The sequence below is a fragment of the Silurus meridionalis genome, chromosome 13, assembly GCF_014805685.1.
Source record: "Silurus meridionalis isolate SWU-2019-XX chromosome 13, ASM1480568v1, whole genome shotgun sequence".
Classification (NCBI taxonomy): domain Eukaryota; kingdom Metazoa; phylum Chordata; class Actinopteri; order Siluriformes; family Siluridae; genus Silurus; species Silurus meridionalis.
Window position 1 is genome coordinate 19,156,340 of NC_060896.1, and position 25,081 is coordinate 19,181,420.

Consider the following 25,081-nt stretch of genomic DNA (forward strand, 5'->3'; position numbering starts at 1 on the left):
AAGCAATGACCATGGCAAAGCAAATGCCTATGGAGATCAAGGGGGCAAAGCAATGTTGCTGGCTGCAGTGGTTGGGTGCTGGTTATGCACTTTATCCAGGCAGGCAGGTGGGTTGATATCCATAGCTGAGCAGGAAAGCAAAGCAACATCTCCAGCCGTACAGGGAAAAATCTGTGCCTGACTTCACAACTGGTCTTGTGACAGAATAGGCAAATCCTTGCAGAAGCCAGGACTAAATTTGTAATGAAATGTTTAAAAGGACATATGGGTCTGATGGTCAGGTGTCTACAAAATATGGCCATATAGTGTAGGTGGATACCATATATTACTTGATTTAAATTGATTGTGCTTCAGCTTCATTGTTCTTGCTTCAACTATATTGTTATTTCTGCTAAACAATGTGCTTCCTAGAAAACATGTTACTTTTTTAAGGACAGTCATTAAGGTGACAGCATGGTTTTTACCTTGTGACACATCGTTTTACTATATATTCTTCCCCCCACCAGGCACACCAGCAACAGGACAACCACAGCACCCTCTACCAGTGTGGAAGGCACATGTCGCTCTTTCAGCACTAGCAGTGAGGATAGTGGCTCAGGTGGTTGGGCTCAAGTTGCCCCGGATGAAGATCCACAGGAGGAAACCACATGTAGTTTTATTCATTTAAGTGAAGGGTTAGTGTTTCAGTATCCCATCATGCCTTTTAAACCTTGCATTAAATGCTGATGATAGTCATGGTGTAAAATGACCATTTCAAGATTCCATTTGGAGCTCTATTTTACTAATGCTAATACTAATCATAGTGTTAATCTTAGTTATGTGGTAATTCCAGTGTTGCAATATTAGTGCATTCCTAATACCCCAAAGATGTTCTAAAACCAACAAAAATGGAATGGAGTCTCATGGTTAACATTGTAAAAGGGAGGAGCTATCTCCATGTTACTACACTGCTGATAAACTTGATGCTTAAAAACAAACTCTTCCATCAACCACTATTGTCCACATTTCTTTGATCTCGGCTTATATTTATTTATTTCCTTCATCACATCCAATTTTCTTCTGGTAATTATTTCCTTTAATGCGGTATAGCTGGAGACATAAGCTTTTCAGATATACAAAGCAGTAACAAATAAGATGAAGGAAAAATGCATAAACATATTTCATGTAGAATATAATGGCAATGCACACACTCTCTCTCTTTCTTTCTCTCTTTCTCTCTCTCTCTCTCTCTCTCTCTCTCTCTCTCTCTCTTTTTTCTTCATAATTATCGTTCTATCTAAAAAGAAATTGGTGAAATAAATGAACTTGAATAAATGTATGCAATTAAACATCTGAACCACTACCTTCTGCTATTAGATGAAATTTTTTTTATACATTTTATGACTAAAAGCAACAAACAGCACAAATTACAAATTTTATTTTATTTACATTTTTCATTGGGTTTTCTTTTTCAGTTTTTGCATGTAGTAACAGGAGCACAATATTAAAGCAACTATGTTTGATAATAGCAATGCATCAACTAAGTTTAGATGAACGTTCCCCCGTTGCTTCTTGTAACCCACATCAGTGCAGACGTAATATGATAAAAAAAAAAATTTGATACGTTTAAACAAGGAGAATATTATCTAAACATTAGGAGTACAAACAAATAACATGTTCAGGGCAAACACATAGCATTTCTTGCTCATTTCTATGATAATGCCAAACTTCAGTGCTTTGCATAGCAACTCTTTTGACTTTTGTAGATATTTTTTTATGTCTTTTTGTTCCATTGATTTGACAACAAAGCAAATTTTAGAAACTTTTAAAATCCAGATTATTGTGTGAAATAATATGACTAAAATATAATCATGTTAAAATGTTAGTAATTTAAATTATAGCAGTCACCTAATAGCAGCTATGGAAACACTCAATACAATGACACTGGAGAGGGTGGTTCCAATATTTATTCTCTCATTGCTTCTTTTTATTGTCACTCTTTCCATCTCTGTCTCTCTTCACCCCAAAACTTTGCTCAGACGCTGACACTTTCCATCTGTCAAGTTTTTTAAAGCACTTGTAAAAATGTTTCAAAAAGTATTTTGTTTTTCACTGTCACTTCCTGCATTTTATAACATTTATGAAAAGATAAAGAAATATGCATTGGCCTCTTAATCTGATTTGTGGATTTTTGTATATGTTTTAATGCACATGATATTTGCCTTACAGAAATGGTAACAGTAGTGCATCTAGTCTCGGTGTTGCAGATCTCGAGGGCTTTCCAGAAAGCTCCAGTTCCACTGGGTTTAACAGGTAATTGGCATGATATATTTAAGCTCTAATGTATTCACAGCGCTTGACTTTTTTTTCCCCACATTTTGCTGTTACAGCCTTATTCCAAAATGGATTAAATTCCTTATTTTCCTCAAAATTCTACAAACAAAACCCTATCATGACAACATAAAAGCAGTTTGTTTGAAATCTTCAAATTCATTAAAAAAATAATAATAATAAATAAATTACTTGTACCTAAGTATTCAGTAGCCTTTGCCATGACACTCAAAATCAAGCTCAGGTGCATTCTGTTTTCACTGATCATCCTTGAGATGTTTCTACAACTTGATTGGAGAACTTATAGTAAATTCAGGTGATTGGACATGATTTGGAAAGGCACACACCTGTCTATATAAGGTCCCACCATTAACAGTGCATGTCCGAGCACAAACCAAGCCATGAAGTCCAAGAAATTGTCTGTAGATCTTCAAACACAGGATTATATTGAGGCACAGATCTGGGGAAGAGTACAGAAACAATTCTGCAGCATTGAAGGTCCCAATAAGCACAGTGGCCTTCATCATTTGTAAATGGAAGAAATTTGGAACCAACAGGACACTTCCTAGAGCGGGCTGCCTGGCCAAGCTGAGCAATTGGGGTGTAGGGCCTTATGCAGGAGGGTGAGAAAGAACCCGATGGTCACTCTGAAAGAGCTCTATTTTATCTTTGTGGAGAGAGGAGAAACTTCCAGAAGCACTTCTATCTCTGCAGCACTCTACTAATCAGGCCTATGTAGTAGAGTCACCAGACAGAAGCCACTCCTCAGTAAAAGGCACATGACAGCCCACCTAGAGTTTGCTAAAAGTCACATGAAGGACTCTAAGACCATGAGAAACAAAGATTGACCTCTTTGACCTAAATTCCAAGAGTCATGTCTGGAGGAAACCAGGTACCATTCATCACCTGGCCAGTACCATCCTTACAGTGAAGCTTGGTGGTGGCAGCATTATGCTGTGATGTTTTCCAGCAGCAGGAACTCGGAGACGAGTCAGGATCAAGGCAAAGATGAATGCAGCAATGTACAGAGACATCCTTGATGAAAACCTGCTCCAGAGCACTCTGGACCTCAGACTGGGGAGATGGTTTATCTTTCAAAGGGACAACGACCCTTAGCACACAGCAAAGATAACAAAGGAGTGGCTACGGGACGTCTCTGTGAATGTCCTTGAGTGATCAAACATCTCTGGAGAGATCTGAAAATGGCTGTTCACTGATACTCCCCATCCAAGTTGATGGAGCTTGAGGGGTTCTGCAAAGAAGAATGAGAGAAACTGCCCAAAAATAGGTGCATCTTTTTTTTTTCAAATCAGATTTGAGGCTGTAATTGGTGCCAAAGGTGCTTCAACAAAGTATTGAGCAAAGACTGTGAATACTTATGTACATGTAAATTATTATTATTATTATTTTTTTTAAAACTTCTTTCATGTTGTCATTATAGGGTTTTGTTTGTAGAATTATTGGGGAAAATAACGAATTTACTCCATTTTGGAATAAGGCTGTAACACAACAAAATGTGTATATATATATATATATATATATATATATATATATATATATATATATATATATATATATATAGTGCAAGTATTCACTGCACTTATTCCAAAATGGAGTAAATTCTTCATTTTCCTCAATATATATATATTTGCAGCAGCAGTAGTTCTTACAGTCAAAACATATTATCAAGACAAAAGTAATTCTATAGTGATCAAATTGGAAAACAGCCAAGCAGCATTGCTGATGCTGATGAAGTCTTGTGTGTGTGTGTGTGTGTGTGTGTGTGTGTGTGTGTGTGTGTGTGTGTGTGTGTGTGTGTGTGCGCGCAGTGAGGAGAAACTGAGGGTAATACAGAGTCAGGAACAAACAGATGGTGAGTGATGTCTCTTAAAATCAAACATACACACTCAGTTACACAGAGGATGAACCAATAATGTTTTAAAACACTAAATTACTACATTAAAGGATTAAGAAGGATTCAGGGGACATTTTTATTTTCAGTAAAGCCTCTGACCTGCAATATAAATGAAATTTTATATATAGTACATACTATTCCTCATGGTTTAAAGTATTACTAAAGGGTGTGCCAGAGTCATTTGGGTGTGTTTTTACTAGAAATACAAGATATCATTTTTTTTTTAGTCAGTAACCACTTTATCCTGATCAGGGCCATAGTGGTTTTAAAGTGTAGGTGGGTAAATACACTCTCTGAGGGACAGCATTATATCTTGGGGCACCACACACATACATACACACACCTACACACAAAAGCACATATTCATTCACAGCAAGGGGCAATTTAGCTGTAATCAGTCTGCCTCCCTGTATGTTTCCGGCCAGTGGGAGGAAACCAGAGAACCCGAAGAAGCCCACACAAACATGGGAAAACATGGGAAACTCCAAAGAGACTGTAACCAGAGCTCAGGATCAAACCGAGCACCCTGGAGCTGTAAGACAATGCTCCCACTGATTCACCCTGACGACCACTATTTTTCTTTTTCAAACTGTGCTTTCTAAATAACACAAGCTACCAAACTTTTGCATCAGTAGTAATTACAGAATGTTGCAGAATGTCCATTTAAAAATAAAAAAACTGAGATTAAAAGTTTTAGCATTTCTTTTGATGTAATAGTATGACTGTGTGGTCAAGTATAACTTTGACAGAAAAGGAAAAAGGACATGTAGTGTGTAAGTCATACATGCACTACTTGTCTAATGAAACTCTCGTCATAAAATCATTTTCTTTCAAATAATTTAATTCACTCTCTTTCTCTTTCTCTCTCTTTCGCTTTTTCTTACAGAGGTGACCTCAGGTCTGTCAACAGCAGGAAGTAGTTGTCACAGAGAGCTGCAAGTGATGAACTTTGACCTAGAAGTGGAAGACATGGATAGAGAGATGCGAGCGACACTGCAGTGGATCGCAGCATCTGAGCTTGGCATCCCTGCACTGTACTACAGAAAAACTCTCCAGCACACTTATACCAAGGTCCCACTAAATTAAATCAATACATCAAATTCAAATTTAAATCAAAGGGATTTTTTTCGATAATCTCTGCTGCAAGTATTGTGTGAATTTTATTTGTTAATCATTATTTTTCTGTAACTTTTTGTATTTTTTTCTCATTTTTCATTTTTCTATTTTCTACTTTCCATTTTCCAGGCTGTTTTATAATCCATCCAGCTTTTGTTTCCGGTGTACACTGAGTTAGTACATTCATAAACCTTTTTTAGTATTTCCTAAACTGTTTTTCTGTGTGTGTGTGTGTGTGTGTGTGTGTGTGTGTGTGTGTGTGTGTGTGTGTGTGTGTGTGTGTGTGTGTGTAGTTTCAGAAAGTGGTGCACCTGGCTGCTCAGAGATCCTGGTGTGTGGGAGATTTATTCAGACTTGTGTTGCAATTTTGTCGACTCCATAGTGAGGGTGAAGAAGAGCTTGGACTGTTTGACTGGCTTCTGAAAACACAGCGCTAACATACACATACACACTCTCACAAACACACTGTGGCAAAGGCCTGTTGTTGAGAGCCCCAACTCTGCAACCACTTTGTACTGTATGTCTCACAGTGGTGTCTAAAAGTCTAACCTTTTTCTCTCCCTCTCTCACTTCTCCTTTCTCTAATTCTTTTTCTCTGTTTGTTTGACAATGGGCTTTTACATGTTTTCACTTTTCATAACATTGCATCATGAGATCAAATTAGCCACTGCTTCAGAGACCCTCTGTGATTGGAGGACATATTTTTGGCGTAGCCAGTCAGTCAGTCTGGTAGGCGGGATAGATATAAAAAAAAAGCCATTTTGTAGCTTGTAAATTTATAAATGTAGTTCGTGGCATTTTGTTCAAAGGTAAAAAATCTATGTGGATATGAAATGATCTACTGAATATGATAGAGAATATATCAGTTGTGTATAACAATCTGAGTGCAGCATTTCACAGAATAAGGATTTTGCTTCAGTTATACTTTTAAAAGCACACCTGATTGTTTCTGTGGTACATTTAGAAATGTGTTACAGTATGTTGTGAGTAAAATGATTTATTTTAGTTAGGTGTAAATAATGAAGTTTGCATAAGTGATTTACAGTAGTTGTGCGTGAGTACAGTTTGTCATGTAAAAAACCTGTATATGTCAAATTCATTGCGTGAAATGTAATTGCATAATTACAGTAGTATTCTGAACATCAGCACGTAAAGCACAAAGGCATCTAATCTATGACCATATATCTGAATGTATTTATCTTTTCAAAATCAATAAAATTGTATGTAAGATACAGGATTGGTTCTGTATTTGAAAATTTCTTCTACAATACATACATTAAAACTGCAAAAAAGTATATATATATATATATATATATATATATATATATATATATATATATATATATATATATATATATATATATTAATTTACATGCCTGTCAAGTTTAGAAACACCTAGTATTTTATTATTCTTGAGAGATGCATGCATGTTCATTTTGTTTATATGCCACAAACAGTTGCAATAAACTGTTCATTAAAAAATCCTCCCTTAGCATTAAGAACAGCTTTACACTTTCTTTGAATCTGGACAGTTAGTTTCTCCAAACATGCAGCTAAAATACTTTGCCATTGCTTAATTCATTAATTGGATATTTCTTTCCATGCAATCCTTGCGATCCAGTTCATTCCAGAGCAGTTAGATATGATTTAAGTGCAGTGACTGGACAGGACATACCATAATAGACAAAACAGCAGCCAACTGTTTGCTCTCTAAATGACACTTACAGAGCTGGGCCTTTTGCTTCTGGCCATTGTCTTGTATTCCGAAGCTGGTTCTAATCAGCTGGACTCCAGGAGGAATTGTACGGTATGGAAAGGTAGCCATGTTGGTTCAGTATTTCTTTTACCCAGAATAAATCTCCAACCTTCCCTGGTCCAAAAAAAACCCAAACCATTAAGCATCCACCCTCATGTATGACTGTGGTTGTGAGGCATTCTAGTCCTGATCTCCAATTCGCAAAAGCTCTTCTGTTAAACCCAAATACTAATTTGTGCAAAAAAAAAAATGTTTACTGCATGTAAAAAAGGAACATGTGTATTTCCAAACTTTTGACATGCACTATATATTTATTCATGCTGTACATGCAGAGCTGCTATTTGATTAAACACACATGCCATGTAGATGGGCTTTATTCTGTTCAATGCACCACATCCGTTAATGGAAAGTATCCACCATATGTACTACCTCTGAACAGATATTATTTGGTTTGTGGAACATTCTCAGCAATAACAATGACAGGATGTCATTAATTTTATGTCCAAAACCCTTGGATATTTTCAGATTTTCACTGCTAATTTATAATATAATATTAAGCTAACATTTAGTTGATTTCCATATGGTCAGTATTGCATAACAAATCTTGTGGTTTGAAAAAACAAAAAAAAAGAAAGAAAACCAAAGTATACATACTGCACCTCTTTATTAGCTACAACTATTTGTAAAGTATAAAGTATAATAATAAGTATAATAATAACCAGTAGTGATAATAGGTGTGTAATTTGTAAAGGTACACAATTTGGAATTATTAAAAAAAAAGCAAATATATTGCGGAACATTTCGACATTCATAGTATCGTTGCGAATTGAAAAAAATCCACAGCAGCTGATTGTTTAAGTATTACATGCTTTGCTATTTTACAGTAGAGCATGAAGTCAAACAAGGTCATTAATTTTTTCTTTGTCCACACCTTTATTATACACAACAGATCTAGGAGACCAGGTAAATTTTATATTAATTAGAATGAAGTAGAACATCTACATAAAGTAGAACATCTAGAAAACAAACGAGGATCTAAACACTACAGCAATAAAGTAGTAAAGAATTATATGCACCAAAGCCTTTTAACATGTTACCAATTTTCCAATCAGCCAATCATGTGGCAGCAATGCAATGAATAAAACCATGTCGATGATCTTGTGACTTCGGCTGTGGCAGCAATGCTGTTGTTGTTGTTTTTTTTTTCCCAGACATCTTTTTTTAATGGTTGTAAAGAGTTATTTGATTTACTATAGACTTCCTGTCAGCTCAAACCATTCTGAGTTAGTGTCTATTAAAGTATGTCAGCATCCAGGCAATGTGTTGACATATGTTGCCTTTAAAGCATGTCTCAATGCCTGGCTATATAAGATTTTTTGAAGAGTAAGGTACCAAGGCAACTCTATTTCAAACTCACCTTAAGATACCCATACTTTTGGGACTGACAGATTTCATTTAGCTCATTGCTTCCCACCAGGAGTCTCTAAAGTATATTAAGAAACTAACTAGTTTCTTAGAGATAGAAAAATTGCCAAGATCCTTTTTTAATTATTTAAAAATTTAAAGTTTTCCTTAAAATCTATAATATTTTTTATTTATTTAAACCTAGTAATTACATATATCACACTACTGGTGGTTGGCAGGCTCCTAGTGCATAGGTGTGATAATGTTTTAATGAGCTGTATGGCATCACATTTATACAAAATTTTCTTACACAGTGTGCATGTACAATATATGGACAAAAGTTTGTAGACACCTGACCATAAGATTTGTATGTGGTTTTTGAACATCCGATTCCACATTTGCTGTTATAACAAGCTTCACTCTTCTGGGAAGATTTAGATTTAGTATATAGTTTTAGGAGTATAGTTATAAAAGGTTGTGCTCATTCAACCACAAGGGTGTTAATAAAGTCAATTATTGTAGGATGTAGGGTGACTAGGCCTAGGTTGCAGTTAGTGTTTCAATTTATCCCAAAGGTGTTCAAAAAAGTATTGAGGTCAAAGTTCTATAGTAGGTTAATAAAGATCTTCCACTCCAACCTATGTCTTGATAAAGATTGCTTTGTGAACAGGGACAGTGTCATGCTGTAACAGGTTCAAGTCTCCTAGTTCACGTGAAGAGAAGATTTATTTCTACCACATCCAAAGACATCCTGCACAATGTGTGCCTTCAATCTTGTAACAGTTTGGGGAATATCCACATATGGCTGGTGTCTGTACTTTTGTCCATATAATATATGTGTCTGTGTCTGAGTAGGTTCTCTGCACTTCACGTCGACCTTTACATGCAACTCAGAAGGCTAAATCGAACAATATATTTGTGTGTTGTGGGTGAGATAATACTGAAGGTTGCCCTCTTCGTGTACAAGTCTTAACGCCATATCCGACAGGTATTATCTTTACTGCCTGCAGAAAAAGAAAAAAAAAATGTAAATGTACATGCTATTCTATCCACAGAGACAGAAAAGCTAAGTGTTTAATCATTAATATGGGTATGTAGAGGGTTAAAATTCTACTATGATATTTACAGGGCATCAGCGACATTTGGCTTTACTTTTAACACACCTCTGTGTTTGTGTGTGTGTGTGTGTTGTGTGTGTGTGTGTGTGCCATTGCCTGTAATGATGGTGTCTCCTTCATAGTTGAAGGCGCAGGAGAAGATCTCATCAGTGTGACCCTCCAACACCTGCACACATCATTATTACTGCATATCTACAATCACGAATTTGTACAATCACAAGTTCTGCCGGTTTATGTAAATCAAGCAAAATTAGTCATTTTTATCAATTACATAATCACACACCTGCAAGCATGAGCCAGACTTCACACACCACACACGTGCTGTCCTATCTGCACTCCCTGTTAATACACGTGTCCCCTGCGGGTTAAAGCACACCTAGGAAAGATGAAGAGTCACAGGCCTTGTAAAATTTATGTAAATGTTAATCAACATTCATTTTTATCTTCATTCAAAATGCAAAAGTCATGGCATGTAATCCATTACACTATACATCACAAAAAGGCACAGTTGTCATGGTACAAAATATTGTCACTACCTCTTACACAAGCTTTAGACGCCTAGGTGGACTTTATTATAAGCAATGAGATAACCATTTGTTTCATAAAAAGAGGACTTGTACAGGCATTATTTACACAGTATGGTTTCCAAGTATAATATAACAATGCACTTGCCATAACGCATTCTGCTATTATATCATTAAACGTTCCGTTTTTCTTCTCTTCCACAACATGCATGAACATGATCACTGAGGGAAGCTATTTGTTTGGCTACAGTCAGAGCTACAGGGTGCCCCGTCCCCCATAGCTGTGGATATCCCACTTTAATTTGCATTCTACATATAGTGGATATACACACATCAGGCATAACTTTATGGCCACGGATCAAGCATTACATTATGACCCCCTGTCGTTTATTGTGCTGGTCCCCCCTTTAGCTGCCAAAACAGTCCTTGTCTGTCGATCATTAACAGCAGTAACTTCTTCAGCAATTTGAGCTATAGTAGCTCATCTGTTCGATCTGACCACATGGGCCAGACTTCCCCATGTGCATTAGGGAGTCTCAGCCATCCATGGCCCTGCTGCCAATTCGTCTGTTCCTTCCTTGGACAATATTTTATATATACTGACCACTGCAGACGGGGAACAGCCCACAAGAGCTGCATTTCAGCAGACGCTCTGACCTACTCGTCTAGTCGTCACAATTTTGCTTTTGTCAGACTTACTCAAATCCTTATGCTTGGCTATTTTTTCTGCTACTAACACATCAACTTTGAGGATAGAATGTTCACTTGCTGCCTAATATACCCCACCCACTAACAGGTGCCATGATGAAGAGATAATCAGTGTTATTCACTTCACTGGTCATAATGTTATAATGGCATAATTTTATGCCCGGTTGATATAACACTAGAACACTCTAAACAGTAAAGCATATTGGTGGAAGCATCTGCTTTAGGAATGATTATCTTCAACTGGGACTGGGGCTCTAGTTTGATAATCATACATAGCTCAATATAGCAAACTATTTCAGTAAAAACCTTATAAGCCTCTTCTAGACAAAAAAACAATTTCACCTTCCAGCAAAATAATGACCCAAAACACAAATGCAAGCCAACAAAGGAACAGCTTTGAGAGAGAAAGATCAATATTTTGGACTAGCCCAGTCACACATCAGACCTAAATCCAATTGAAAATATAAGGGATGACTATAAGAGGGCTGTGCACAGAAGATCAATGAAATAAAATTGGCAAATAAAAATGTCAGTAGACTCTGACCCAGAAAATACATGGGAAAAAGGTTTACTGTATTAGTTTGGTTTGGCATACTTTTGTACGTATGTATATATATGTGTGTGTATATACACTGTATGAATAAAATATATTTTTTATATTCTTATAACTATGTTAAATTTAGCTAGATTCATCGCACCAGACAAAGCACTGTGTGGCTATATGCTGATTATTCTGCTGCTAGCACTGGTAAACACCCTACAATCTGCAGATTCACCTCACTCATGTCAGTTGAGCAAATTAGACAACTCTATTTTTTTGTCACCAAGTGTGTTTAATGCAATCTACTTGGTCTTATATATGCAAAGCTGCCTGTGAAACCTGCCTTATGTGCAAAGTTCTGGTCAAATAATAATAAATTCTAGATAGGAAGGTCCATGTGTAATGTCACAAATTGAAGACAACAAAACGGAACATTTGTGTGGTTCCACACAACTTTCTAAATAAGAGGACCACAGCAGTTATAGTTGGAATTGGAGGCATTTTCTGGAAGAAAATCTCAGATTAGAAGGTCCTGATGACAGTGTTGCCACCAGCTATTTTAGGGCCCAAGGGCTAGTGTAACCCTTATTGCATCAACGTTTTGCTTATTCACAGCATTCAAGTTCTTTTCCACTTTAACTAAGGTGCTATATAAGGTGTTTTTGCAGTTCACAAGAAGATACCTTACTCAAAATATTTTTTTATATAAAGGCTAATTCCCATCCAGTTTTCATTCAATTTTAGATCTCACATAGTTGACTCAGTTCCTGAACCCTTTCCCTATTTATATGCTAGGGATGCTATCTAAAACAGAAAAAAACAGATACAAAAGTAAAGATTCAGATCCAGCTCTCTGTGCTTGGTGTCTATTCTATGGGGCATCATGGCATTTCATGCTGAGCTGTAATTTACAAGCAGCATTCTCATATAGGTATTTGCTTTTTCAGGTGAGAGAGGACTGCATGTGTAATGTAGACAGAGTTTTCACAGTAGGCAAAATGCAGAGCTCCCAGCTTGTTAAGGATTAGGTTTCTGACACTTCTCAAAGCACTTACTGCTGATAGTGATGAATATTATAGGTCCCATGTTGCCTTGTTATATACTTAGGAACAGGTACAAACGTGGAAGCAGGCAGGATTCGTAGACAGTGGAAGACAGATTGATAAGGTATGTGAACACACATGCTCAAAAGACTAAACCATGGATGTCATCTGGCCTGGTTGCTTTAAGATTGTTGACTCGTCTAAAGAGCTTATACATCAGGAATGGAAATCAATAAGGTATTAGCCATTTCTGCAGGCCTGGAAGTGCACCGTGAAATCGGTGTAATCGAAAGAAGCTTAGAAAGTGTTCAGCTCATTGGTGAGCGAGATGAAGGAGTTTGCGCTGTTTATGCTCTTGTTTTTAGTCTGTGATGATCTGTAGTCCTTGCCATATGCTCCTTAAATCAACAGTATCAAACTTGTCTATGATTCAGTCTCTGTTCATATTTTTAGCCTATGTGATTATTTATCCATGTGACAAATGCAGCATTCATATGTTTATTGCTGAACAAGTTTAGCTGGTTATCAATGCTTTCTAAGTGTGATACATCCAATCTGTTAAAGTGGAGGGGTCTCCTGTGCTATATGAGATATGTTAGTAGTATCAGGGGCTAACCTGTTTTAAAGTTAGCCCTGCTGAAATCCTCAACATCATTAAGTTCATCACCTGGGTGCCTGGTTTCCTGTTTGCTAATGCACTTACATGGTATCTTAAGTGCCACGTCAGTGCCTGGTTGTGATGAAATACATGCAGTAAATATAACAACTGCTATTATATCCCTAGGTAGCTTTAATGTCCAGCACTTAAGCATGATGTGTTTGTAATTGAGAGAACAGAAAGTCTTGAGTGTTTGTACATTCTGGCGATCACACCAAGCCTTATTGATCATAAGACACTTTCCCACTTTTAAAGGAACATCTATGCTGCTGTTAAATAGATGTTAACATGCACTTGTTTCGTATTTTACAAGGTGACATATTATACTGCAGCAGGCAGTCCGAGGGTGAGTTTTATTCCTCTGTCTATTGTTAAACTACCTCTGGTGGCTAGCAATGATTAAAACAGAATTTTAGGTATTGATATAACAACAGTTTTGTCAAACCCATATGACCACAAATGTTCCTTGTCATATGGAACCGGTGCTACTTCAGCGAAAAGGTTCTTACGAGCAACTGCAGTTTGACAGGGAATCTCCCATTAATACTCTCAAGCAATGCAATGTGACATTACTGGAAAATCTCACTGTGTGTGCAGACACATTTACAAGAACCTGCTGTGTTTTCATTCATCTATTTTCTATAATGTCTCTATGCTTATTGATGTCTATATGTGCTATTCTTGTTTAGATGTCAAACTATACGGTTTTCTGTTTTTTTTTTTGTTTTTTTTTTAACATCACAGACCCTCTTTTATATCTGAAATGTAGCAGTATGGGGTAACATTCTGAGGGTCCCCTTTGCTGAGTGTTTGAAACTCTCCATCCTGATTGCATGTTTCAAAAGCTTTATGTTTGGCATGGTAATCAGATTGCTTGTGCCACTCAGATGTGGCATGAACATTTGAGTTCATATTATTATCCAGAAGCGGTCACCACAGACAGAAAAGAAAACAATGGAAAATAAGTTTGTAAAAAGATTTAGGCAATTTGATGATGAATGGATGTTAACCTGATGCAGGTAATGTTAACTTTAAAACTGTTTAAATCACTTCTTGTTCCTGTGTTTATAAAGCTTTGCTAGCCTAGTGTAGTCTACTATAGAATGACTTTCCTATATGCCTTGTATTATTGTGCTTTACAATCAATATTGTAATATTATAAGCCATGATAAAAACTAGGCAATTATCAATTATCTACAAAATGTTAACATTTATAGATGAGTCTGCCTGTGTATGTGTGTATATATGTGTGTGTGTGTGTGTGTGTGTATGTGTGTATATGTGTGTGTGTGTGTGTGTGTGTGTGTGTGTGTGTGTGTGAGAGAGAGAGAGAGAGAGAGAGAGAGAGAGAGAGAGAGAGAGAGAGAGCGTTTGTTTAAACTCTGTGTGACCTGTGTTCCTCTAGCAGTATGTTCTCTAGCTGAAATTGATGAAGAGCCCTTATGTGGATGTTGTTATAAAAATGTTTGAATTATAATCCATTATACAGGAAATGGACCTATTCTGGCCTTCACGATGAGGGGGGGTGGAAATAAAAAGAGAGGGGAGAGAGAGAGAGAGAGAGAGAGAGAGAGAGAGAGAGAGACATGATATAATAGTGGCATGAAGACAGGAGTGAAATGGAAATTGGTACCCAAACGTAATATGAAAAATGGCATAGGGAGAGCGATAGAGTGCATGACAGGTAGTAAGAAACAGGAAGTGACTAAGGGACAGGCAAGGAAAACCGGAAATGAACAACGGAAAATGGAGGAAATGAGAGGTGATAAGGAAAAGGATAAGCAGGTGTGTTTTTGCATGCATGTAAGACTTACCTTAGATATCTCTCCTTCATGACCATCAAGTTTGCATACACACTGGAAGGTTTCTGAATTATACACCCTGGATGTACCTAAACAGAGCAAGGAAAGAGGAGGATGAAATTAGTCCTGAGTTGAGGTGAAGGCAGTGATGATTATGATGTTAATTTTTATGATAATTGTGTAATAATGCAGATGATGAAAAAGATTGATCATAATGTTAATGGCTGTAGAGATGGTGAGGATTCTGATTGTGATGATGTGACTCATGAGACACTGGTAACAATGTGGCTGCTTTTCAGATATCACTGGTGATGATGTGTTTGGTAGTGGTGCGGAAAAGTGTCGTGCTGTTGATGGCATTGGTCTCACCATCAGCAGAAGCCGTTGCAATGAGCTGACCGGTATAATTAAAGCAAACATCAAGCACCTCATCATCATGACCAATTAAAGTCGCCAAACACTGGCCATTTTCAGCATCCCACACCTACGCACACAAACACACAAGCTCAGTTTACAACTTCCATATAGACATACAAATAATTTATTCATGATACGTACTGAATATACAGTAGTACTGAATTCTGACCTTGCAGCTTTTATCCATAGAGGCAGAAACAATGAGGGAACAGTTCCAGTTGAAGTGCACACTACTGATTTCACCCCTGTGCCCTATCAAGGTGTGTATTCTCCTTCAACAACACGTAAACCCCAATAAATAAACAAATGAAAATACTGCAATCAGAGAACATTTGTGAACAATCTGGTATGGCTGTGCTAATTCACAAGTCATGTCTAGGCAGAAAATCTCTCAGGATACTAATTGCTGGTTCACACACACCTCCCTGATGGTACATCCCACAGTGTGACCGTGTGATCAAACGACCCAGTGACTAAACGATTCCCAACTGTGTTGAAGGAAAGAGAGATTATTTCGGCAGAATGACCCTAGGAGAGACAAAAAGACAAAGAAAAGAGAAAATTGAACTTGGACATCATTCTACACTAAGGACAAAAGCAGGAAATAAAGAATATTTTCTGATCATTTTGATGCACCATTTACATTCACTAAAGAGGAATTGTGCAGTTAAACAATGTAATTATGTGATATACACACAGCCATACACAGTCATGAAGCAAAAGGCATAGAGGCATAGAGTATCTATGGTGCCTATGTGATAGTAACAATTTAGTTACACAAAAAAACTGGCCACACACAGTCCATATAATATACTGTTTAAGTCTGCATAATTAGATTGTTTAAGAGAGCAGAGTTGGCCTGGGTTCAAGAAAGGAATTTTTGAGGGTATTTATCAATTAATAAAATGCTACTGTAATACAAAGCCTGACAATAAAATACAACCTATTTTCATTCCTCTTTATTACATGTATTTGACATATTTTATTGGTGCAGTTTTTGTGCTAGTTTGAAATGGACACCTGTGTTAAAGCACAGGACTGCCTTCTGGGTAAGTCCTCAGTAATGAATAATCTTCATCTAATTCCTCATCTAATGGTCAACTAACCAGATTTACCAAAGTAATAGAACAGCCTTTAAAATAGCCAACGGGCCTCAACAGAGGATAGGGAGCAACAAAAAAGAATGGGAACACAGACAGAGATACTCACTGCTAGAGTTGAAACCTCTTTACCACTCTCTACATCCCATAATTTAGCTGTAGTGTCCATGCTACCTGTGGCAACAAGGGTACTCTGGGGGTTGAAGGTTACACAAACCTGCAAAGGACACACACACACACACACACACACACACACACACACACACACACACACACACACACATTGTACAATTATACAATTTGTACAATAAACAGAAGTATTTATTTTTTATTTGTGTTTTTATAAAAAAATGTTATCAACAATCATAACAAAATATATTAATGGTTTCTGACAGACAGAATAATGTAATAATAGGTAACACACAAAGAGGGTTACAATAGTCTTAGTATAATTTTTTTAATATTTTACTACAGAGGAACTAATATGAAAATGTTAAGCATGTTGATTCTAGAGTGATATATACAGTATGTGCCTCCACTGATGAACACAGGGATTTTAATAGGTTAACCTAGATTTTAGTTTCATACATCGATTTTTCACAATGGATCTATTTCAGAACAAAAATAACAAAATAACAAAACTCTTGCAGATTTGGGGGAAGGGGGAAGTGTGTGTAAGACATACGATTTCTGCTGTGTGTCCTCTAAATGTGTAGAAACACTTTCCAGATTCAACACTCCATAATTTGCAGGTCTTATCGAAGGAGCCTGTAGCTATTTTATCTCTAAGAGAGACAAATATAGAAAGAAACACAGAAAACAAATTAATCTATTTTCTGTATATACATTTCCATACATGTGGAAATATAAAGTCAGTTACACTGATTTCTTGATTCATATCTCAATGATGTATAAATGTAGGTAGGAAGAAGGGGAAAGAAAATTGGGCAGACACGGCTATAGATAAAGAAAGAGAGATAAAGACACAGAAGGGAACAGAGAGAGATAAGGAAATGAGCACCTGACTTAAAATGACAAGTGCTCCCACATAACAGCCTGAAGCTGGCTAAACCTGCAATGTGTGTGTGTGTGTGTGTGTGTGTGTGTGTGTGTGTGTGTGTGTGGGTGTGTGTGTTTGTGTGTATGCCTGTACCAATTTTACAAATTTAATGCTGTTTTTTAAACTACCTTCGAGGTAATTTTTATAGAACTGTGCTATAGGTTCTCAAATGGTTAAACCAATAACAATCCATAACAAAATGCAAAATGCAGAAACAATCTAAACATTTGTTTTAGTAACTTAATTAATATAAATTATTAATTAATAAGATAAGAATGAATGCACAGCCAGTACCTTTGATCTCAATTTAAGACTATTAAATATTGGATCTCTTAGGCTAAAAGTGCTTATTTTATGATGCTTATGATCAGGTATTTAATGTAAGGTGTCTAACAACTGTGTTTAACCTGATCCATCCTGATGCTCTCCTACTTACAACATTGTGTTTATGTTTACAAGTTGTTTATAGTTCCCGTTTAAACATTGTACTCTATAACATATTACATAGTATATTTACTGGTTGGTATCTTTTGTTTTGCACTGTACTAGGTTGCACTTGATGCACTATATATGGCTAGGAACTTACTTTAGTTCTTAGCTCTATGCTTTGTTTTGGAGCTCTATGTTTTGTGATGTAGCTCTATGTTGTTTTATGTAGCACCTGGTTCTGGAGAAACATTGTCGTATTTCACTGTGTACTGCGTCAGCTATGGTTGAAATGACAAAAGCTTCTTGACTCTCTCTCTTGACATATGACACTAATTTTTATATATATATATATATATATATATATATATATATATATATATATATATATATATATATATATATATATATTAGTGTCATATGTTTGAAAGAGGAACCAGACCAAAAAAAAGCAAACCCATCCCCATTTGCATTACACAGAATGTCCATTAATTATATTCCATCCTCAAATTCATCCAAGAGAGAGAAAAGAAAGCGAAGATTAGAGCAAAGAGGGAAATACATTTGGAATGAGATGTTTAAAAAGCAGATATAGATGTGAGGCATCTCTCTCTCTCAATATATATATATATATATATTGAGAGAGAGAGAGAGAGAGAGAGAGAGAGAGAGAGAGAGACAGAGAGAGAGAGAGAGACAGAGAGAGAGAGATAAAGTGAGAGAAGGACAAAGGTTTGTGGATGCCTCACATCTATATCTGCTTTTTAAACATCTCATTACAAATGTATTTCCCTCTTTGCTCTAATCTTCGCTTTCTTGGCTGTAAAGATATGCCCATTCATCTTCAGGAGCATAAGCAAGGTCAGGCACTGATGTCAGATGTGGTGGCCTGGGGCACGGTTAGGTTTCCAGTTCCTCCGAACGGTGTTTCGTGTGAAAGGAAATTGAAATGCCACAGCATACAAGGACATCTTATAAAAGTGTGGCAATAGTTTGGGGAAATTCTACATATGGGTTTAATGATCAGGAATCCACAAACATTTAGACAAGTAGTGTAGGAGTTTAAATTCAAAGTAGGATGAAAGTGTAAAAGAGAGAATAAAAAGGATGATGATGAACAATAATAACAATAATCATAATCATAATTACCCATATGGATTATTAAATGCAATGGCATAAACTACATTTCTGTGCCCCTCCAGTGTGTGCAGTTCCTCTCCAGACATAGTGTCCCATATTTTACATGTCCTGTCATAGCTCCCGGTTATAAAACTGCAGACAAGATGAGAAAGAAAAGGATGAGTGGAGAAGTGAGTGAGTGAGAGAAACATGAGTGGCTGAGATAAACTCACCTCGACCCTGATTTATTGAAGGCGACATTGGTAAGAGGCAGGATGTGGGACTGAAGCACCTAGAGAGAGAGGAAGAGAAATAGAGGGAGTGAGAGGGAGAGAATGATGGATGGAGAGAGTGTGTTGTGAAGTAGTGCACTTAAGTGCATTAATTCATTTCCAATCTATAATCCAGACTGAGTAATTTACATACATCAGTAATTTTCAGCCTGTAAACCGTGGCTTCCCTGTGGGGGGTGGTGGTATTGCATTCAGTAAAGGAGGCAATATTATGCTTTCAGTATGCACAGCTGCAGGGACAGCTGTGACAACCCGGAAAAAACGCGTTATTTTGTGCATGCATGGATTTGCCTTACTGCTTCACATGTTAATGTGCTTGGCACTGACATTAGATAAAAATGTTTGTTTTTTTAAGAAAGCAGAGCACATTTTTCAACCCTAACCCTTTATTGTCTTTTTTCTGTTTTCACATATGCACCACTGTAAATTTGAATCAACCCTGGGGTGTATTTTCTTCTTGGTGCATTTGGGCACATAAGAACACAACAATTTCCCTTGGGTGCAGACCTAAACACTCGGCCTAAAAGCGGATAATTCCAATTGCAGTGAGAAATCGACTGCATTGAGAAAGCAATTCGACCCTAAATTAACCCAACTGCAGCAAGTAACAGAAAACATGCATGACAGGTAGCAGGATTTCATGTTATTATTAATTCCAACACTGGCTATGCTGCTGACTAAGAGACATGGTCTATTGTAACAAACAATTCCAGTGTGAATTGTTAAAAGGTTGACAACTTTCCCAATGTTCTGTTCATTTCAGGGCATTACTATGTGAGTTTATTCTGCCAAGCTATTAAGCAAATGGCAGAAATAAAAGCAAAGGTAAGCTTCTTTGACATGTTGCAGCAGAAGACTCTTCAGAACAGTCCCAAGGAAGTGAGAGAGTGACTTTAATGCATTGGAATGCAGATTTGATTCTCATTCCCTGAAATTGAGGCCCACTTAGAGAGTGCTGAGGTAGATACAGATCAAAACAGACCAAAGATTGGAAGGAAAACCAGGAGCACAACAGACCAGCGGCACTGAAAGTGCTTCAAGCAAGTGTTAAGGCTGCTATGGAAAAATCATTTGGATCCGAACCAGTGCCTAAATTGTTTCATGGTCCATTTATAATGCAAGTTGCTGGGATATTCTACAATATAACAATTTTATTGATGAATTCTTATGCATTTTTAAGGGTGAGCCAAAGATTAGATTTTATAAAAGAGCAGGCATGCCAGCTGGAGTATTCGTCAAACAAGCCCAGAAGGTATTAAATGATTGCCTCCTTTGGCTTGAGGCAGGACCAAGACATGACACAACATACCACCCTTAGATTTCATCTGCATCAGCCCAATGTTTCAGTTGAGTTGGGCTTAAAAGTCCAAAAGAGTGAATTGAAGGTGTTACATTATATATCCAAAAGTATGTGGACATCTGAATATCAAACCATGTAGCATGTGCATTTTCTTTATTAATCAATTGAAGATGAGTTGGGGACAAACCAAAAAAAATGAAAATAGAAGGACACTACAGAGTATAACTAAACCTATGAATGTAAAATGTCCAGTGGTCTTACATTTACATTTGTGGCATTTAGCAGACGCCCTTGTCCAGAGCGGTGAACAAAAGTGCTTTGAGTCTCCAGCAATTAATAAATCTACACTGGTACGCTAGATTACAAACTTAATATAAATCAGACTACAATTCTTGATTTTTACAAAGCAAACTTGGTAAGTGCTAATTTAAGTGTTTCAAGAAGAGGTAGATCTTCAACCGTCGCTTGAAGATAGCCAGGGACTCCGCTGTTCAGACATCTAGGGGTTCATTCCACCACCTCAGTGCCAGAACAGGGAAGAGCCTTGAAGTATACTTACCTCTCATTCTGAGAGAAAGTGGTACCAGTCGAGCAGTGCTGGAGGAGTCTTAAGTCTTAAGCATCATGTGGAAGTGATTAGCAAGCAGACAGGTTTGCCAATTGGTTAAAGAGATTTGTGCAGAAAGATGAAAACAAGAAAAGTGTCACTTGCAGACATTTGCAAAGTGGCCACATGCAGATCACGGTCTACCTTTGCCAGATTTTACAGACTGAATGCTGTTTGTATAACCCATGTGTTCTGTTTAAAGATTTTGTAACTTTAAAAAAGTAGGGTATTGGCAACATTTAGAAGTGTGGTACATTCTGGCATGGTAAAAGTAAATAATTCAATGTTTTGTAAAATAAGGATACATTGTGAAAAAGTGCATTGCAGAATTGTTTGTGCATTAAAACAATTCCAAGCTCAGTTCAACAAAAGACACACTTATATAAAGTTTATTATATGTTTGTGTATGTATTTCTTACTTTATAAATTAAGAGCACTACTTTTTGGTGAAAAGTATAAAATTAAGGTATAATATTATCATGGCCAATGGTGCACGTGGTAATTTTCTGCAAAGAGGGAAAATGTAAAAGGATGTACTACAAGACTAATTAGATATTATTTACTGATTTTATACCGATTTTACCATCTCTGTTATTAGATTTAAAGTGAACATTTATTCTAACTGCCTACACAAAGAAACAAGGAGTCAAATATACTAACATCACATCAAAACAGAGCTCACAATAAATTGGACCAAAAGGAATCCACCAACTGTTAAATCTTAATTAAATCTGACATGCATGCTTCTATTATACAATGTAATCGTCTAAGTGGAAAGCAAATTTGGGAGATATTTCATGCTAATAAGATTAAGATTACATTAAGGTAAGCCACATTTATCTACTTTGGTGGCGAACATCAGTGCCTTGCTGCATTAAGAGCAATAGTTAGCTACTGTTCAAGTACACTATTTTATACTAATCCATGTGCTGACCTGAAGTACTGAAAGGCTGTTATTAATGTCACATGGCAAGGTTTGTGATTAGCTGATCAAAACTTTATCAAGGCTTGATTACCCAGGTTTGGACAGTTGCCATTTGGCAAAGTCTGTACGGGTGAGTATCTATTCACACTGCCTTTTTTCCATAACTGACCCTCTGTTGCCATCTAGTGGCTATAGTAAAAACACAACTAAAACGGTATATATTTTATGAAAAAGCGTTTATTTCCTTTTTCCACTGTAAATTGTACTAAAAAGGATCTGTTTAAAACATGTGATATCACTCATTTACAATCAATCATAAACAATCTTTTTAGCTTATGGACTGTAGGTACTTAACTCTGTATTTCTAATTTTTGTCCATACAGATCATACTCTATTTACAAGTGTATGTGTGTACAGATGTGTATGTATTTACATACCTTAAACAGGTAGAAGTGGCGCTCATCTGGTTGGCTGAGTTTTTCCTGTAACCTTTCAATCATTGCTTTCACCTGATCAGTGCGGGAGTCAGTGATTAAAGGTTCGATTCTTTTAATTTCTGATAACAACTCACTTACATCAGTGCTGAAATAAGAGTCAGAGTGAATGTTAATAATTATACTCATACATAATTAAACAAATTCCAATATTATAACTATATTTCTATAATACTTGATTGCAAAATTAAAAGTTATATTAAACAATATATTAATGGTAGATTAGATTAGTCCAATAAATCTGGAATGTGATCATTAATAATGCACAAACTGGTGTGATGGTCAGGTCAAGATTTTAGTTCTGACACCTACAATAGGTAATCTATATCTGAATGGCTCTTTTATGTTCTCTTTTAGTTCTGTTGGTGGAGAACATTAAAAAAATGAGTGACTGTCTAACCAAGCTACTTGTTACATAGATTGGCAAGGGTCAAATAGTTAATAGCAAATTGTTATGAAATGTAGCTAGAGCTGGCTGGCTTTGTGTTGGCAAAACCTTTTCAAAGGTCATTTTAAACATTTAAAACTATAAATGACAATACTGCTTCACCTAGAACTATTCCCAGCTAGTAGGTAACTCCAGTTCATTTTTGTTTTCAACCCACAAGGCTCTAGTGTTTTCATCTAAACTCCCCTGAGAAGTCATTTATTAAAAACATACGAAATGCATCAATAGAGACAGTTTTTTTAACACTTTTTATAAAAAACATTTACTATAGTCACAATGTATGCCAGGGAATCCTTGCTGGGATTAAAACAAAGGTTTTCCTTTCAAACATTTTAGATATTGTGTGTTATGTGTAGTTATGTAGAAAAACAGTATTTTTTTTACTAGTTCAGAGTATAATATACATATGGATCAAACTTATTCTAATGGAAAGATATATTACCTTTATTCCAAACACCTTTAAATGGAAACATATCCATACTCCGAATGTCACAAAATTGGTACAAATAAGCTACAAGTATGTATACAAATAGCATCTACGAATCCAGTGAAATCCAGAACTATTTAGAACAATTTAGTGCAAAATCGATGTTTACCAAGTTTTTGTGCTATAGATTATTCTTAATTTTATGACATTGGTCCAATCCTAAGAACCTGCAAGTCCTTTTGGACTGGTTGCAAGTCATTTTAAGCTAAATAACTGTAAAGCACATTATTATTTAAAACTGGCAACGCATTAAACACTCACTTTGGTGTTAAGTGCAGCAGGTCGATACATCTGCTTTTCTCCTGTCCTTTTTTCTCATACTCCAAAATCAAACCTGCACAAAAACAACAAGTTCATGTGCTTTATGCCATCAAGTGCATGATAGCAGAAGTTTAAACATTTCCCCACAGTTATCCACAACCATTTAAATCAACCACAGCATAGGTGGTCTTAGAAACGAAAAAGTCAAAAACAGTAAATAATAACACCAACACAATACAGGCAAATGTACCAAAGCTTTGTAGTGTGTAACAATGGATGAATTCGGCCTGTATTTCTTAAGACTTTGCTGAAAATATTTGTCACAGTGTCCATTTATCTATTTTTAGCATTTCACAGGGATAAAAAAACAACAAAATGCCCCTGAATCATAAAGCCCTGACTGTTCAAATAATTATTATTAGCTTTTGTTAGATATGAAGCTTACACAAGCGTGTGTTTGTGTGTGTGTGTGTGTGTGTGTGTGTGTGTGTGTGTGTGTGTGTGTGTGTGTGTGTGTGGAGACAGACAGACAGACAGACAGACAGACAGTTAGACAGACAGGCAGACAGACAGATAGATAGATAAATCTTTTTTTGCCAGGTTTAAGTTGTTATAATTGTTTTCAGCAGTGTGTTCGTTTATTTTTACGTTAATTTTTGTAATACGACATTTATTATTAAACAGTAACAAGATGAGGTTTAATAGTTTAAGTTTTATTCACACTAACAATCGGTCTCGTTCAAGAAAGCTAGCTTAGCCACCTGTCAGCAAATGTTTATTTCCTTTAAAAACAACAGCGTTGTGTTATAAAATCCTGCATGCGAAGCATAAAAGCCAGACGTTAATATTTACATTACGACTGAGTATTATAATGTCAAGTAATGTTACTTTTATGGTGTTTACCTGGAGGATAGTAGCGAATGTTAAGCCGCTTCAGTCTCATTTCTGCTTGAGTTTAAAGCAGTGTTACCACGGCAACCGCGACTCCCCTGCTGATTGTACAATGTGCGCATGCGTCACGGAATAAGTGCATGCCACAAGTGGCTAAGCATAAACAGACTAATTAACCATAATGAACTAATTAAGGCGTGTAATTGGCATGCAGTCTAATGAAGATTCTGTGTTTTTTTTTTCCTCTTAAATGTTTACCCTAAAGCTAAATATATGTGTGGCCAAATGTATATGGACACCTGATCATCCGAGCTAAATATGGTTTCCACAATAGGGTGGGCTGGTACAAATAATCCAG

General features: G+C 36.5%; 2 protein-coding genes across 6 annotated transcripts in view; one reads left to right on the forward strand and one right to left on the reverse strand.

The window, feature by feature from the left end:
• The window catches only part of LOC124396200 (SPHK1 interactor, AKAP domain containing), a 45,407-nt gene extending 38,843 nt beyond the window's left edge, over nt 1–6,564 (forward strand). For 2 of the 3 annotated variants that reach the window (XM_046865269.1, XM_046865270.1), the window contains 5 exons: nt 507–674; nt 2,209–2,292; nt 4,140–4,183; nt 5,112–5,296; nt 5,635–6,564. In XM_046865269.1, the coding sequence (XP_046721225.1) occupies nt 507–674; nt 2,209–2,292; nt 4,140–4,183; nt 5,112–5,296; nt 5,635–5,778 (625 nt within the window). In that variant the 3' untranslated portion in view covers nt 5,779–6,564. Of the gene's footprint in view, nt 1–506; nt 675–2,208; nt 2,293–4,139; nt 4,184–4,650; nt 4,760–5,111; nt 5,297–5,634 lie in introns of those variants that run through there. The other variant, XM_046865271.1, reaches the window with a different exon arrangement.
• A 1,446-nt stretch (nt 6,565–8,010) lies between these two features.
• Nucleotides 8,011–24,822, reverse strand: daw1 (dynein assembly factor with WDR repeat domains 1). 3 transcript variants are annotated; one of them, XM_046863786.1, is made up of 15 exons: nt 24,736–24,822; nt 23,833–23,905; nt 22,718–22,724; nt 22,580–22,651; nt 19,251–19,309; nt 19,048–19,170; nt 17,098–17,197; nt 16,522–16,629; nt 15,734–15,840; nt 15,482–15,584; nt 15,265–15,379; nt 14,908–14,984; nt 9,903–9,995; nt 9,716–9,785; nt 8,011–9,505 (listed from the first exon to the last, which is right to left on the reverse strand). In XM_046863786.1, exons 1-15 carry the CDS (start codon nt 24,773–24,775, stop codon nt 9,471–9,473), a joined length of 1,182 nt encoding a protein of 393 aa, XP_046719742.1. In that variant the 5' UTR covers nt 24,776–24,822; the 3' UTR covers nt 8,011–9,470. The 3 variants fall into 3 exon arrangements, with proteins under 3 accessions (XP_046719742.1, XP_046719741.1, XP_046719744.1); XM_046863785.1 differs by having other exon boundaries at nt 22,580–22,724; XM_046863788.1 differs by lacking the exon at nt 19,048–19,170 and having other exon boundaries at nt 22,580–22,724.
• Nucleotides 24,823–25,081: the final 259 nt, after the last annotated feature.